The 17,220-nt window shown below is 33.5% G+C and overlaps 1 protein-coding gene across 1 annotated transcript in view; it reads right to left on the bottom strand.

Moving 5' to 3' along the window:
* Positions 1–17,220, bottom strand: part of LOC138334858 (uncharacterized) — an 89,629-nt gene that overhangs the window by 13,098 nt on the left and 59,311 nt on the right. Inside the window, 4 exon segments of the mRNA XM_069283642.1 lie at positions 2,199–2,261; positions 2,915–3,029; positions 5,387–5,601; positions 13,703–13,874. Of these exon segments, the coding sequence (XP_069139743.1) occupies positions 2,199–2,261; positions 2,915–3,029; positions 5,387–5,601; positions 13,703–13,874 (565 nt within the window).

Here is a 17,220-nt window from a genome sequence, read left to right as displayed (position 1 = left end):
ACAACAGACACGACAGTCGCTCCTTTGGCTAGTTATTAAGCACGCACAGAAACAAATCACGTTATAGATTGTGATATATCTGGGAATAGCGAGCAGATATATTAGGCAGTATCAGAGGAGACGTTATCAAAAAGAAAGCCAGTGAGGAAGAAAAGAAAAAAAAGATAATTAATCATAAAAGGCGTCTTAATCTGGGATATTTATCTTTAGTGTACAGTGTATTTCTTTGAAAATAACAGGTGTGCGGTGACAGAAAATTCTTCTTAGTCTTCAGCTTTTTCGGTGACGTAATCAGGGATCGATATCGTCTATTTATAGGACTTTCTGGCCCAATGTAGTATCACAATCTCATCCTCAAACTTTCAGTCGTTATATGTTCAATTCCACTAAACTTTCAGTCGTCATATGTTCAATTCCACTAAACTTTCAGTCGTTATATGTTCAATTCCACTAAACTTTCAGTCGTTATATGTTCAATTCCACTAAACTTTCAGTCGTCATATGTTCAATTCCACTAAACTTTCAGTCGTTATATGTTCAATCCCACTAAACTTTCAGTCGTTATATGTTCAATCCCACTAAACTTTCAGTCGTTATATGTTCAATCCCACTAAACTTTCAGTCGTTATATGTTCAATCCCACTAAACTTTCAGTCGTTATATGTTCAATCCCACTAAACTTTCAGTCGTTATATGTTCAATCCCACTAAACTTTCAGTCGTTATATGTTCAATCCCACTAAACTTTCAGTCGTTATATGTTCAATCCCACTAACTGCATTTTGTATTCATTTGAGTTCACCAAATTATTTTAAGATGAAATATGCAATTTATTATTATTGGATGAGAAGAAAATGGCACGTTCTTATATCGGGCCACTAAATATAAGTAAAGGGAGTAAATTAAAATTTATGAAAATCTGTTTGTAAACGAAAAATAAACTAATCAGCTGAAAAGGCGTTCTAAACTGTTAACTAAAACAAATGTATGACAAATCTGTGATTTTAAAAGTCACGACAATTGTTCTGGTGGACTGCTTATTATTATAATTAGTTTGCAAGAATATGAAAAAAACCCAATATTTCTTTTTTCATTGGATTATGGATTATTTTCGGTTCTTTGTAAATCAATATCAGACTAGTGAGAAAACAGTGTTTGAAACAAAATTAATAAAATAATGGCAGCTTTAAAAGTCGCTTTAAAAGTCTGATATCAGTCGAGTGTAATTTTAATAAGGGAAGTTATTTCATGAGAGTAAAATGAAATAAGGCTTTTCAAGAAGGCAATAGTATAAAGATACTTGCTAATTCTACAATTTTCCTGCAAACGCCATTTAAAAAACCCACCTTCACTTTGTTCCTCGAGAACAAATCCGATTTATTTTAAGAACCATTTGTAAACTAGTCTCAATCCATTAACCAAAACCAAAACTAGATTATTTGTAACATATTTACCCCTAGTTATCTGGCACTCTTACGACAGCTCTACAATAGACGTCATTATGAATGAATTAAGTATTATTCGCGAAGCGGATAGAGAAGACAACGCGAAAGTGGATCCTTTTTAACCATATTTGATTGAGACATGAAGATGTCATTCACGTAATTGAACACCAAAGTATGGCACTCAAAATATGCATGTGAAAGATAAACACGTTATCCAGTTCTTCGCCACTTATAATACTTTTAGTGGACCCCGTGTCCGACTCATAGCCAGCGTAGAACAATATATAACTGATATACTGACTAATTCAAATCGATTATGTGACAATTTCTGTATATATGTCTAGACGCAACTTGCTTTATGACCTTTGAATCAAATAAATAAGGATACCCTTAAATGGTAATCAAATTGCAGGTACTGTTTATGGTAGGTCTTAGATAAAAGTATTTCATTTGTAATATTTTCCCCTAAAACGGTTTTAAAAACATAAAGCTGGTGTAATTTCATTATTAATATTCCTTCAGCATATGTGATTTCAACCTGACATTTAATGGGATACTGGCATCTAAAACAACGTTTGGTCGGAAGTCACTGTATTATGTATGGGAGTTTCCAGGTGGTGAGTAGGTTTGGTTGTACTGTGCTATCGGCGGAGTAAATAATGTGGGTGGGGGTTACCTTGATCTAGATGTTTAATGAGGTATTAATACATCAATTATAAAAAAATATGATTTTAACACTTGTTTTAATAATTACCAGACATATCTAGGACTGTTGCCATGGTTGAGTTGTTGATACTGTCTTTGTAGTCAACAGAACCTACAATGAAACATAATTTTGTTATTTTAAACAAGAGTTCATTTCCTTTAATTTCAAATCAATCATGGAATTAGTAGCTATATGTTGGATGGTTCATTATATGGATGACGTAATCACTAGTTTTGAATGTCATATAAGGATTTGTAATGTACATACAACATCACACTACTACTATTTAGGAAAGGAAGGTTGTGTTTAATTTGATTGGACCAAATTATAAAGTTTCTTATAGGACATGAGCATTCTATCCTAACGTAGGTGTGCCCTCGTGACAAAAATACTAATATGTTAGAAATGGATGCCCTTTGCAAAAATTAAGCTAACAAAAACTCTCTACAAAAACGCAGTTCGTTTTGCGCTGTCGAGTTATTTTGTCTTTATTATTTAATTTACTTATTCAGCACTGACAAGGATGACCGTATCCTAGCAAAACCACGAGTTAATGTTAATTTTTCAGTTTATTGGTATACTAATGCAAGTATATTTATATTAAATTAACAATTAAGTGATAAATCAAACAATATTTCTCCAAACAATGTTTTAGGAAAGGTTTGTTTAATAAAGGAATAAGAAAATGAATAAAATTAAATAGTCTTTGAATACTAGGATAACTTAAAGGTATCAATGTCATATTAATGCTGTCGCATTCTTACCAAGGTTAATAAATATCGTAAACGGATCACTTGTTCCCCCGCCGGAAGTAGCGCGGACCTGTATCCGGTATTTACTGCTCCAATGCATTTCCGGTATAACGTAACTGGACTGGGTCTATGAAATAAACATTTCCGGTAAATCGAATAGCTCGTAGTTATTTTTATAACAAGTGTAGAAGAAGGTAAAACATGAAAGAACTCAAAATATTTTGTTCGTTTGAAAAAAAACACCAAAAAACCGGGATCTCTTCTGCAGGTTTGATCTTATGATGGTGTGTGTTCAAATGAAGCCATGGTTTGGAATTTATCTTCGTAAAAACGAAATTCAAGTGTTTAATCACCATAGCTTTCGTAATGCTGGCAATACAGCTAGGTATATCATTTCCCATAAATTGTGAGGACATGTAGTTTCAATGAATATCGTATTGGCTATTATTTAAAAAAAAATATTTATAGCAATTTGAAATGCCCAGCACATAACAGATATATTAACAAAAACAAAGGACTTGTTATAGCAAAATTCTTAATTTTTGTTATGAACACATCTCGTGAAGAGTTAAACAAAATGTTAATAATCTCAATTTGTATGGCCTTTCTTCGAAGTATGTATCAATAACCTTGCTTTGAAATTTTACTTTGTTTGCCTTTAAGGAAATAGAAAAACAGTTGTATGTAATTACGCTGATTAGAATGTTTTCGTCATTACATAGCCATTTAAGAAAGTTGTTACTGACGTGATATCTGCTGTATTTGTCATACTCACGAATTGTGAAGTGTTTTTATTATGTTGTTCAACACTAAAAGTTACATTTCGAGAATACCAATCTTTACAATTCATAGGTTTTAATTTTACAAGTACAAATAAGACCTGGAAATGATTTTGCAGTTCTGCGGAAAATAATTACAATTACACCTATAGTGAATTGAAATGAGTCGTCATACATACGGTCAGACAACAAAGCCAAATTGTGGTCTACAATTTCATATTTGTACAGTGTTATTGGTAGTTATAATATCATTTCTACTGGCATGTTTTCATCTAAACATAAAAGCACAAAAAAAGAGGAATTTTACAGTGCATAAATTCTGTTTTGGCTGTTTTGTAATTAACGTTTATGGGGCAGTATACATGGTTGTCATTTGAATGGTATGCGCAGCTTAATTTAGTCCGCTAAACCAGCCTATATTATTAGTTTTTTTTTCCATATTTTGCCTAATATCGAAGAAAAAAATATAATATAGGCTGGTTCAGCGGACTAAGTTTAATCAATCAAACCTTGTGATTTTCATTAAGTTATAGAAGAAAACAAATTCTCTAGTTTATGGCATACATAACTTTAAAGGTGTTCACAACCTAACTATTAGGATGTGTAATATACATTTACATCGATTTGTTTATAACAATCTATAGCATAAAATGTTTTGTATCCAGGTTCAGAATATGAGAGACTATTTGAGTGATGTGGAGCACACTGATATGCTGACATACAAAAATATGTCCTGGAGCATATTCTCTAGACAGGAATGAAAAAATAAGAAGCATTTTTTTGAAGTTATTTTCCATCAATACCTTGAGGTGATGTTTTTGAACTATAAAGGTTTCAGAAAAGACAAACTTTAATTAGTAACGAACAAAGAACATCCCTACACTGACTATTACATTATTTAGCCTATAGGCTGTTCTTCTGATTCTAGTGCTATAATGTGGTTGTGAAGTAAAATGTAGAACAGTCACGAAAATCGATATTAACCATGTTTATCAATACAGGTTGTCGTAAAGTTATTAGATCTCTTAAACAATTTTAATGTTTCGGATGATCAAAACTTTCATTCTACTTTCTAAAACACATAATCGAGTATTGCAAAGACTTCCAAAAGCTTATGCAAAAATTCAGCAACACATGGAAAAGAAGTGTAAAACCGTCAACTGCTTGTGATTTCTTCACATTGATGGAATAAAGCGCGATCACATCTTCATATTTATGGGAAATAAACGTTATGGAATAAAGAATTTCTATTAAGTATAACTTTGAAATGATCAATTATAGTTGTTTATATATGAAATACATGAAATGCATATGTATACCGATAAGCACTTTCTACATTGGCAAACTCAATTCGACAGTCATACTTAAAACGTGCAAAGTATATTGCTGATGTTATAGTGAATGTGTAATGTCATTATTTATCCACCGTCAACCCTATAATGTAAGTCCTCATTTAGTAAGATTTCATTAACCATTAAGTGAAAAAAGCTTTATTTGCATATCACATAGTTATCTGCCCTTGCTTGCAGGTATAGGATGATTGTGACGTCATGTGTTTTATACTTTTTGAGGAAAAACGACGTGAGCTTCGCTTTACTAGACAGCCTGTCATAAGTACCAATTCTTTCCGCTACAAACTAGAGGGCTGAAGTCAAGCAAAGAAAGGTATACAAACCGATATGAATATCTATAAGTATAAATCTACCGGAGGTACTGTAGCGCTGCCTTTATCCGGGTCCACAAGTGGCCCCATATGTAACGGAATCTCCTTCGACCACTCCACGATGTAACCTGTCAGTTTGTTGTTTGGCCCAGCGTGAGGTGGCGGTTCCCACGTGAACGTTGTATTTCCTCTCAGCAAACCATCCACAACATATGAAACTTTCTCAATCGCTGAAATGTTCTGTGGCTCTTCTGGTTCTGCAAAAAAAAAAAAAACCCGATAATGTATATATGATTTTTTCACATTCACAAATATCGTTGATTGAATGTGTAATTATTTTCTTAATATCATTTTCTGCAAAAAAATCAGTAAGCGTCAGATTTGGTTTTTGGAATAGATACACTTTCGTCGTACATCTGTTTTTTTAACTTAATAACACATAGCAGCTTTAGTCAATGGTTAATGTGAATCACTATAGAGAGGGCAACAAAAAATCACTATTACCAGAAACCACAACCCGAATATACCGCAGCCTTCAATAACATAGACATCCGCACACCTCAACACACGGTAGTCCATCCTTAAAAATGCTCCATCGCTGACAAATGGTATTTTTTCACTATCACAAACAGGATAAGACGATTTGGTAGTTTTCTTCAGTTACAAAAGTTACTTGCTTTACACCATTACCACCTTTGGAAAGTTTGAGCTTCTAATTTTACTTCAAGATAAAAATATTAGAAATAATTAATTGCATCCCGAAATAATTCCGTGGCACTATGTTCTATCTAGCATGAAGTTCTGAGTGTGTATGCACCAAAAGCAAAATAAATTATTTTATAATATTTTTTGTCTTAATTAGACATATATATATATACACGATTAAACACCAATTGTTGTTCAAATGATGAATATCATTTATTTTCTGTTGGCAGTGGAGCATCTTTAAATACTCTTGGCTGTTGATATGATGTGTATCTATTAAACCAACTAAACCAACAAAATACTGTTCAGCATTTTCAATTACTGTAAATAGGAAGGGGCGGTTGAAAACAGGGACTTGGAAAGGCAATTTACATCATTAGGTATTCCCTAGATGCGCCTACGCCAGAGTCCATAATTTACGGAGTGGTCGTAATACAACACCTGGGGATTTCAGAACAACCTTGTCGTATTTGAGGTTTCGATCTGTAAGATGGCATTTTAGATAATGTAATTAATGGTCTAACAGAAAACTGGAGGAGAAGCCGTGCTTGTTGTTGTCGTTGCATCGTCGTTACAAGCTAGGGGCAAGAAAAAGCATCTTTTATTGTAATGCACCCCCGCGCATAAAAAGTGTTAATACCGCTTAATAACCTACATTTTTAAAAAGGTCATTTGCCAGGGACATCCAAGGGAGAAAAATCACAGGGGTTAATAAAAACATTTGAAAAATCTTGTTTTCTTAATGTTGTCTACAATACTTAATGTATCTACAAAATGGATACATCGGTTTCATACTGTTTTATGTTATACTTTCGCAGCTAGTAGGTTTTTGTAAAATAAGTCAAGTTTCTATAGAACAACCTTCAAACCTTATTTTCAGTCTTCCTTATTTTTGTGATTACGATTCTAGAAGGTCAAAGGTGAAGATAGCAGTTTCTCAAAACAGAAAACATATTTTCGCCCGCTTATTCAAAATTCATTTGAAATTCATAGAGGTCCCTCAGACAATATGGGATTGTGTGTGATTGCTTTTCATGTTCAAGGACCATTACTATTACTATTACTATTAACTATTACAAAAAAAAACAAAAAAAACCATAAAAAAACCAACGGAAATCAATGTAGATATTTCCATTAGAGAAGCGGAAGTTCCAGACGATACATCTGCTTTACTGATCCCTGTCACTTACCACATCCTGATAGTTTACTAAAATAGAGGGCACGGTAACTTCTTGGAAGAAAGCTTACTTTTAATCTCTTTGATATCTTAGATGAGTCAAAGGTTTGGTGTCGCACGGTTATGACATGGAGAGATTTGATTTCATTTTCTCGAATTTGAAAATTAAAATGTGTCGTTCATATATATTTATTGGAAATATAACATTTCGGACTGAAATGTCACAAGGAAAATATTAGGAAGAAATTTTTGTTTTATACTACAAGCGAGAACTGGCCATAAGTTCATGATAAGAGGGACACGTGCATGTAGACTCCTATAATTTGCCATGATATAATCTTATAACTAAAATATAAAGATATAATTTGCCATGACATAATCTTATAACTAAGATGCAAAGATATAATTTGCCATGACATAGTCTTATAACTAAGATACAAAGATATAATTTGCCATGACATAATCTTATAACTAAGATACAAAGATATAATTTGCCATGACATAGTCTTATAACTAAGATACAAAGATATAATTTGCCATGACATAATCTTATAACTAAGATACAAAGATATAATTTGCCATGACATAATCTTATAACTAAGATACAAAGATATAATTTGCCATGACATAATCTTATAACTAAGATACAAAGATATAATTTGCCATGACATAATCTTATAACTAAGATGCAAAGGTATAATTTGCCATGACATAATCTTATAACTAAGATACAAAGATATAATTTGCCATGACATAATCTTATAACTAAGATGCAAAGATATAATTTGCCATGACATAATCTTATAACTAAAAATTTGCCATGACATAATCTTATAACTAAGACGCAAAGATATAATTTGCCATGACATAATCTTATAACTAAGATACAAAGATATAATTTGCCATGACATAATCTTATAACTAAGATGCAAAGGTATAATTTGTCATGACATAATCTTATAACTAAGATACAAGGTATAATTTGCCATGACATAATCTTATAACTAAGATACAAAGATATAATTTGCCATGACATAATCTTATAACTAAGATGCAAAGATATAATTTGCCATGACATAATCTTATAACTAAATATTTGCCATGACATAATCTTATAACTAAGATGCAAAGATATAATTTGCCATGACATAATCTTATAACTAAGATACAAAGATATAATTTGCCATGACATACTCTTATAACTAAAAATTTGCCATGACATAATCTTATAAATAAGATGCAAAGATATAATTTACCATGACACAATCTTATACTAAGAAACAAAGATATAATTTGCCATGACATAATCTTATAGCGAGGATACAAAGATATAATTTGCCATGACATAATCTTATAGCGAGGATACAAAGATATAATTTGCCATGACATAATCTTATAGCGAGGATACAAAGATATAATTTGCCATGACATAATCTTATAACTAAGATACAAAGATATAATTTGCCATGACATAATCTTATAACTAAGATACAAAGATATAATTTGCCATGACATAATCTTATAACTAAGATGCAAAGATATAATTTGCCATGACATAATCTTATAACTAAGATGCAAAGATATAATTTGCCATGACATAATCTTATAACTAAGATACAAAGATATAATTGTTCCATGACATAATCTTATAACTAAGATGCAAAGGTATAATTTGTCATGACATAATCTTATAACTAAGATACAAGGTATAATTTGCCATGACATAATCTTATAACTAAGATACAAAGATATAATTTGCCATGACATAATCTTATAACTAAGATGCAAAGATATAATTTGCCATGACATAATCTTATAACTAAAAAATTGCCATGACATAATCTTATAACTAAGATGCAAAGATATAATTTGCTATGACATAATCTTATAACTAAGATACAAAGATATAATTTGCCATGACATACTCTTATTAAAAATTTGCCATGACATAATCTTATAAATAAGATGCAAAGATATAATTTACCATGACATAATCTTATACTAAGAAACAAAGATATAATTTGCCATGACATAATCTTATAGCGAGGATACAAAGATATAATTTGCCATGACATAATCTTATAGCGAGGATACAAAGATAAATTTGCCATGACGTAATCTTATAACTAAGATACAAAGATACGCGTCATTCCAGTTGATTGTTTTGTTTATGCTATAAAGACATAAACTAAAAAGATAACTCATAGCTTCTCGATTAGAGGTATCGCATATATATTACTGTACAGTTTTTTTTTAGATTTTGCGGGTGGTTTATTTTCACCATAAAAGCGTTTTCATCCAAATCCGCGAATTTTCATTGAAGTTCCTACGGACAACAGTATCGTATAAATTCAAGAATTATAGAAAATAGAAACCAATGAACTGCGAAATTCAACTTCGGCGAAAATGCTTCGTTTAGGAAATATTGACCCCGCGATTTCTATGAGTTATTGACATCATGTATGTTATCATAATTTCAGATAACATCATTCTGATATGGATTTTATTTATAGAAATATATTTCCTCTTTATTTCTATCAGGATGTTTAAAGTACCAAATATATGATATACCGAAACAATATGAACTGCCATATTACCTCGTTATTCACACACGCCATCTCATAATGCTAGTTTGAGGTGAACAAGTGCAGAGACTCTTATTATCTTCGGATATCAAAGTGAAATAAAAGGTCGATCAGCATCGCCAAAATAATTATAGTTACAGATTGTGTATGTAAATAGCACACCTGCACATGCTTAATTGGTAATATCTCCTCACAGAATTCCTCTGTGTATCGTAGTGAAATATGACTAGGAGTCAACGACGTAATATCATCGAATGTCTCCAGGTAAGGACACAAAATACTTTAATCACTAAATATGTGACAGGGTAGTAATTCTAACCTTTTAGACAAAATACATTGCTAATTACATTTACAATAGAAAGTTAAAAAAAGACAAATAAAATAAGAAAGTTGACGTGATCAAGCATATGGCGAACAGCGATTTGGTCGTGCTGTTCCAGCTTTCATTAGTGATAGATATATATAGTGCGGTTCGGATTACGAAGGTGACACTACGGTGACTTAGGGGTCTGTTTGGTTTTGATCACATTTTGTTATTATCCTAAAATTGCTGAATATTAAGTATCAAGTACATCCTTGATACGATGTTTATGATAGTTGAGTATCATTGAAAATGTAGGTGATATGTTGACCATCCTAAACATACATAACTTATTAAGGTTTTCATCTAAAAATCACAGCGCCCGGAGTTGAACATTTGAAGTCACTATATATTTTTGAACAGATTTCTCATAACGATGTATTTGAAGTGGCAACATTCTCAATAAATAAAGTTTGTTCAAGATTGCGATCTACTGTTTCCTCAAATTTATATTCAAATTTGCTTAATTAAGCACTTTTCAGATATTTAGCACAGCAACTAAAACTACAAAATAAGAAAGCGTCCATTTATATGTAAAATGCACTGTGGATATTATGATATTTGGCAAAGGCTACATCATATGACATCGTAGGAAACTTTGAAAAAGTGTCTGGTCCAAGAGTTGAGTACACAGGGACATAATGTCTGGTCCAAGCGTTGAGTACACAGGGACATAATGTCTGGTCCAAGCGTTAAGTACACAGGGCCATGACGTCTGATCCAAGCGTTGAGTACAAAGGGACATAATGTCTGGTCCAAGCGTTGAGTACACAGAGACATAATGTCTGGTCCAAGCGTTGAGTACAAAGGGACATAATGTCTGGTCCAAGCGTTGAGTACACAGGGCCATGATGTCTGGTCCAAGCGTTGAGTACAAAGGGACATAATGTCTGGTCCAAGCGTTGAGTACACAGGGACATAATGGCTGGTCCAAGCGTTGAGTACACAGGGCCATGACGTCTGATCCAAGCGTTGAGTGCACAGTGCCATGATGTCTGGTCCAAGCGTTGAGTACACAGGAGATAATGTCTGGTCCAAGCGTTGAGTACACAGGGACATGATGTCTGGTCCAAGCGTTGAGTACACAGGGCCATGATGTCTGGTCCAAGCGTTGAGTACACAGGGACATGATGTCTGGTCCAAGCGTTGAGTACACAGGGCCATGATGTCTGGTCCAAGCGTTGAGTACAAAGGGCCATGATGTCTGGTCCAAGCGTTGAGTACACAGGGCCATGATGTCTGGTCCAAGCATTGAGTACACAGGGCCATGATGTCTGGTCCAAGCGTTGAGTACACGGGGCCATGATGTCTGGTCCCAGCGTTGAGTATACAGGGACATGATGTCTGGTCCAAGCGTTGAGTACACAGGGCCATGATGTCTGGTCCAAGCGTTGGGTACACAGGGCCATGACGTCTGATCGAAGCGTTGAGTACACAGGGCTATGATGTCTGTTTGATTAGGAAGTTGGTCGGTTAACCTTACTGTCCTATTTACAGCCAATGTCCGATTAGAAGGATTGATTGGTAAAAAGTTTTGTTAATCAAAGTAAAAGCACTGGTAGAGGTGGAAGGGGGTGTTGATTTCGGACAAACGTATACATTCAGTCATTTAGTATCAAATAACACATGGGTGACATATCAAAGGCGATTCGGGTAGGACAATCAGTTAATACGTTTTAGTAGTTAACAATAAAACTGCCGTCATTTGTCTTTAAGAAATCTGGCTGAAATTCGTATGATCGTCTTTTCCTTACAGTTCACAAATTTTTATTCCACATTATGACTTAATTCAGCAGAAGACATCTATTTATAGATTATTAAAGCACATTGTCATACTTATATCATTACAAATGGTTATATCACCTAACTGCATTTCACGAGTTTAACACGTTGTGTCAGATTTGGAGAGCTTTAATTACCTTCATTTGTTACTGTCGTTAATAAATGAATGGTGCATACGAAGGTCGTCCGTCTGAACATTACTAATTTATCTGTACCTCATCTAGCGGACATTCAGGGTTCTATATACTCATATGTATCTGTTGACAGCTGGTACGAACATTGACTATTATATAAATTATATACGTTTGATTATTAGCGATTGTTTCAGTAGCAACTGGTGCATTTCTATAACTTTTTAATGACTAAAGAACTCGCACGTGCTCACGTTGTCAAAATGAAATAGGATATCTACGAATTTACTGGTAGAGACAGCCAAAACAAGTGTAGCGAGTATTAAATAGAAACAATGTAAGAATATTTCATGTACCACGTGATACTCGATCACTTTTGTGCAACACTTGTATCCCTAGTGGTGATGGAACGTAATTCTTTGTCTAAGGGATTAAATCTATAACCTTTACAAATTTATTGAAATAAAAAAAAATATCGATATAAGGCATTTCGCAAGGTATTACAGAATTTTATCAAATTCTTCTTTCGTTCTTTGTTATTTTTGTGCTTGCTTTACATGTTTTTGTCTGACTGTAACAGAGCTTTTGCAGATATCCTATTTCAATATGCGATTTCTCTATTCCTTTAGTCGCTGATCATGACGCACGCACTGGGTCTTGTCAATAGTAAGTGATATGATCAGATTTGTATTCATATGCGAGTCTAACACAATTCTGTCGTTCTAAATGGTGTTAACACCTGCCCGTGCCAAACCAAGTCTATACCCATTCATTGTAACGTACCGGATTTGGTCTTTATATCTATGTTTTAAATCCGTAGATACCGATAAAATGTTCCTAAAACTCAAATTATAGAAAAAGAAGAATATTTTATGGTCCCACATAGAAATAGAGTTAAATTTGTCATATTTTCCCGCACCATTTGCGTTGCATTTGAACAACGGATATAAGCAGTGGGAAATTAGTTACAATATAATTGATGTTCCATGTCTACGAAAGAAACACTAAAGACAAATTAAATTTCGTTAACAGCGCTTATGCTCCGAGTTCTCGCTTCACACATGTGTAGCAGACGGATATTTTGTTTAAGTAATAAACACAGCTTAGACGGTTTGCAATAATGTATAGTTGCTATTCACGGGGGTTCTAAATTCGCTAACTTTGCGGTTTCTACCAAATTTGCGAAATTCAATACATCGCGATTTTTTTTCAGTAGTCACAAATTTACATGGTACATACTGTCAGGTAAATGACACTTTCAAAAGCTACAGGATGATTTGTGAAAATAACCCCCCGCGAAAAAGTTCCAAGCAATAAATTTCGAGGTTTTGCACGCAGTAATTTGTGCCATTGAAGCTGGAAGCGTTAAAACACAATTCTAAATAATACAGATATCAAATGACAGATTGAGAGACCGTGAGGGACCATTAGAGATCTGTAAATCATTAGCTTAGTTTAGAGTCGGATTAGTAATACAAGGCCTCGGATTGTAATCTCGGATTTGATGCGGAAACTATGGCATTTGATTATTATTCCCTTATCTGAGATAACTAATTCGTGCCCTCGTGTTAAAAATAAATCCGTAAGGTCATCTATGAGGTTCCGCTGAATACTTACTGCACACTGTGTAATTGTAGTTGGTGGCATTGAGACATTCAAGTGTTTGGAAGGACATCCTGGTGACATTGCTGCCCCCCGTAAACATCGGCGTGGGGAAACTGTATATACTAACGGTGTAGTTACAGTCAAACTGGAGTCTGTTCATCCAATAAACAAAGGCAGGAGGAGTCTGAAATACACAAAATAGTATTCATAAAATTGTTGAGAGAACAATACAAAGCCAATAGTTATGCAAACGTCGTCTGAATTGAACAGAAAGATTGTCACTACCTTACTATATCGAAATTATTGTAATGTATTTCTTCTTTAAGTTGACACATCATTCGTATTGAAATGACAATTTTTTTTTCTCTAATGTGGTTTGCAGATGTCAGTTTTTTATCACACACCTTTGCTATGTTACAATATTGATACAACTAATTTTGCTGAATATTTTCTGTTGGTTTGTATCACACATGTGTGATACAAGATCTTGTATTAAACACCCTACTAGCCGGAACTACTTCCAAGGGGAATATACACGCATTTTAGGGAATTCCCCTCTGCAGCTAAAGCATGAAAAAAAAAAATCAAGAACACAGCACCTGTGTTTAAAATACATTCATAAATACCATGCTAATATTTTAGAATTAGGTTGTATATGTGTTTATCAACATAGCTTAATAGAGCATTTCCCGTGAATTCTGGATCAATCAATGTAAACATTGCGTTCGATCGTCCACGGGTTCGCCGACTAAGTTTAGCTCGAAGTAAAGAACAAATGAAACTAACCAACATGATTTAAGAAACAAACTGTAGATCACTCTACTCACCTGATAGGAAATAAATTTATCCAATATCTTTAAACTATCCATGCGTCCAACTGAACACTAATTAATTTAGACTAGAAACATTTAATCACGGAAACTACAACACAAGTATTTGTAGTATAACTATAAACCGGCCACGACGACGAGGTCCTCTAAGATTAGCGACTAAAATGTTACTGCAAACGACTCATAGTTCTCTTTATATACTTGTACATCTTCCTTCTCATACTACATACGAAACACAGTAATATCCAATATGACACATGATTTTGTAAGAGTGACCTCCGTCATTGTGTTTTCATTTTTATGAATGAATTGTGACGTGGTTTGACTAGCTATGACGTAGTGACTATGTTCGGAGAATTTATGTTTTATAAGAGAAAACATTAGTTTCAGGAATTTTTCATGTATTCATTTCTTAAATTATTGTTTGACCATTATCACATAAATGTGAAATTGATTTTCAGATAGAAACTCAGGTTATATTTGCGCAACGTAGACTTAATGAAATTTCGCGTGAGTAAGGAGAATCTTCGTTCTCGGGAAACTTTGTTACGATTACTGACAAGTAAACCTAGAGCGAAACTGTTATGACTAAAACTTACAAAGTTTTAGAAATCATTAAAACGTCATAATCATAACGGTACTCGGTATGTGATAAATGCAAAACCACCCATACGTGTTGATCGGACGAGTCACTCGTGTGCTACGCACACTCGTGATATTCTCCTCCACACAACCAACTCATGCGATCCGACTAGTCAGATCAACACATATGGGTAGTATTGCTTATATATCGGCCGTCTTTTCCCAGGCAATATTGGCGGCCATTTCTTGTTTTAGGTCGCGTATTTAAAGGAGCATCTGAAAACAATATGTGAGAATTTTTTTTTTTTTTTTTTTTTTTTTTTTTTATCTCAGGACGAATGTTTTTAACTTATACTGTCAGATGTAACTTTGGAATACGTTTGTATTTCACAATGACCTTGTCATGTTATTCAATAATATCTTTATAATATCATGAAAATGAATTTTAACATTTTGGCAAACAAATATGGTAATGCATTTATTCCTAGAAACAGATTATTTAAATGATGAATTGACTTTCTCGTAGGAATTTCCAAATCATTTATTCCAACACATCATTAACAAAACGGTGCACATTAACAGCTGTTAAAACTGTCAATGACCTGCACAAATCCAGTTATAATTTTAAAACCTATAAATCACGTCTGTAGTACAGCTGAACAGAAGTCATTTGATTTATTGGTAAGGCCATAGTTTTTCTGTTTTCGTCCGTGTACAGGTAGGTTTTGTGCTGTTGTGAGGCAAAAACAAATATTATTAAAGTTATCATTTTTAGATTTCGTTAAGAAGTCGACCGAAAATAAAAATCCCGGAAAAATAACCGTTTCCAGTTTTGATTTTAGTCAACTGTGGTAAGCCTAACCTCAACGCTTGACTCACAGGGAATACATGCATAGGGAATACACTGATCTCGCTATCGCTCATGCACCGCAAAGACCACGAGAATCTAGCAATTGAGAGGTGATGCAGGATGTTTTCGATCTTTTTTCTCTGACATATTTTGGGGTGAAGGAAAAGTTTTCAAATTCGGTCGTATGTGTTTCGGTGAAATGATAATATATCCATATGCATTCCAAGTATGCAAACCCAACTTATTTGCAGGTTCTCGAAGGCCCTTTTTGGCCAGTGCTTGAGATAAATTAATTTACCAGATTTGAAACAACAATAGTCTGATCAATTTTTTTCTTTCCTCGGTAAATGAATCGCCTGTTGAGGTAAACTTAGGAATAGAATGTTAGAGCAGTTTGTTTGGTGCGTTCTTTGAGTTCAAACTTCAAGATTATAAAAATGAAAAGTTTCAAAAGTTAATGCCTTTTGGCATCATGATGTCGACGAGTAAAACTGATACTAGAATATCCCAATCCAAGTGAGTGTACCGGAGGTAAAGATTATTTAAGGTTGTATTATTAAAAATCTGCTGAAATACTTTTGATATTAAATATATTGAATCATTTTTAAAAATATAATATTAAAATCCGTATCAATTTATTCAACTGAACACAAGTATTTTTGCACTCTGTTTCTTAGTCAAACAGTGTAATCGAAATTTTTCTAAAGTGTTTAAAGCTGGAACAGTACTTTTAATTTCCTCAAAAATTAATTTCAAACAATTGCTTTTCTGCTGATTGTTGTTATTGTTAAAATTCAGAGCTGATAAGTGCTTCCTTATATTATTAATAAGGGCATTTGGGTTTAAAAGATTTATTCAAACATCTTGTCTTATGGATGTAGTGTGTTATTATAATGATTATTCCGTTATCAATTAGATCGGTATTTTGGTGACAAAATTCCGATTAGGTGTGTCAACAAAATACCGATCAGGTGAGATTCTTTGTTTATAGAATAAGGAATAAATTAAATGTCCATTAGAGTTTTAAGTTCCTGTAATAAGCTTTGAACGTCTATACATTCCTATCGACAATGGACTTTTGTCTCTGTCTCATTGTTACAAAAATGTACATAAAGGGCTTGTAGCTAGCTTGGCTTTGAATAGTAAAATAATTTGTGACTGATATGTGGTGAGAGTCGGAACCATTGTAGCTTTAAACTACGGGAGACTAAAAAGGGAATTTTGTATATATTTTCTCATTTATCTGCGTCATAGGCTGTGTCTAATAA

This window comes from Argopecten irradians, chromosome 11 (genome assembly GCF_041381155.1).
Source record: "Argopecten irradians isolate NY chromosome 11, Ai_NY, whole genome shotgun sequence".
NCBI classification, from domain to species: Eukaryota; Metazoa; Mollusca; class Bivalvia; order Pectinida; family Pectinidae; genus Argopecten; species Argopecten irradians.
The sequence above is the reverse complement of the archived record's forward strand: the minus strand, read 5'-3'. Positions and strand labels throughout refer to the sequence as shown.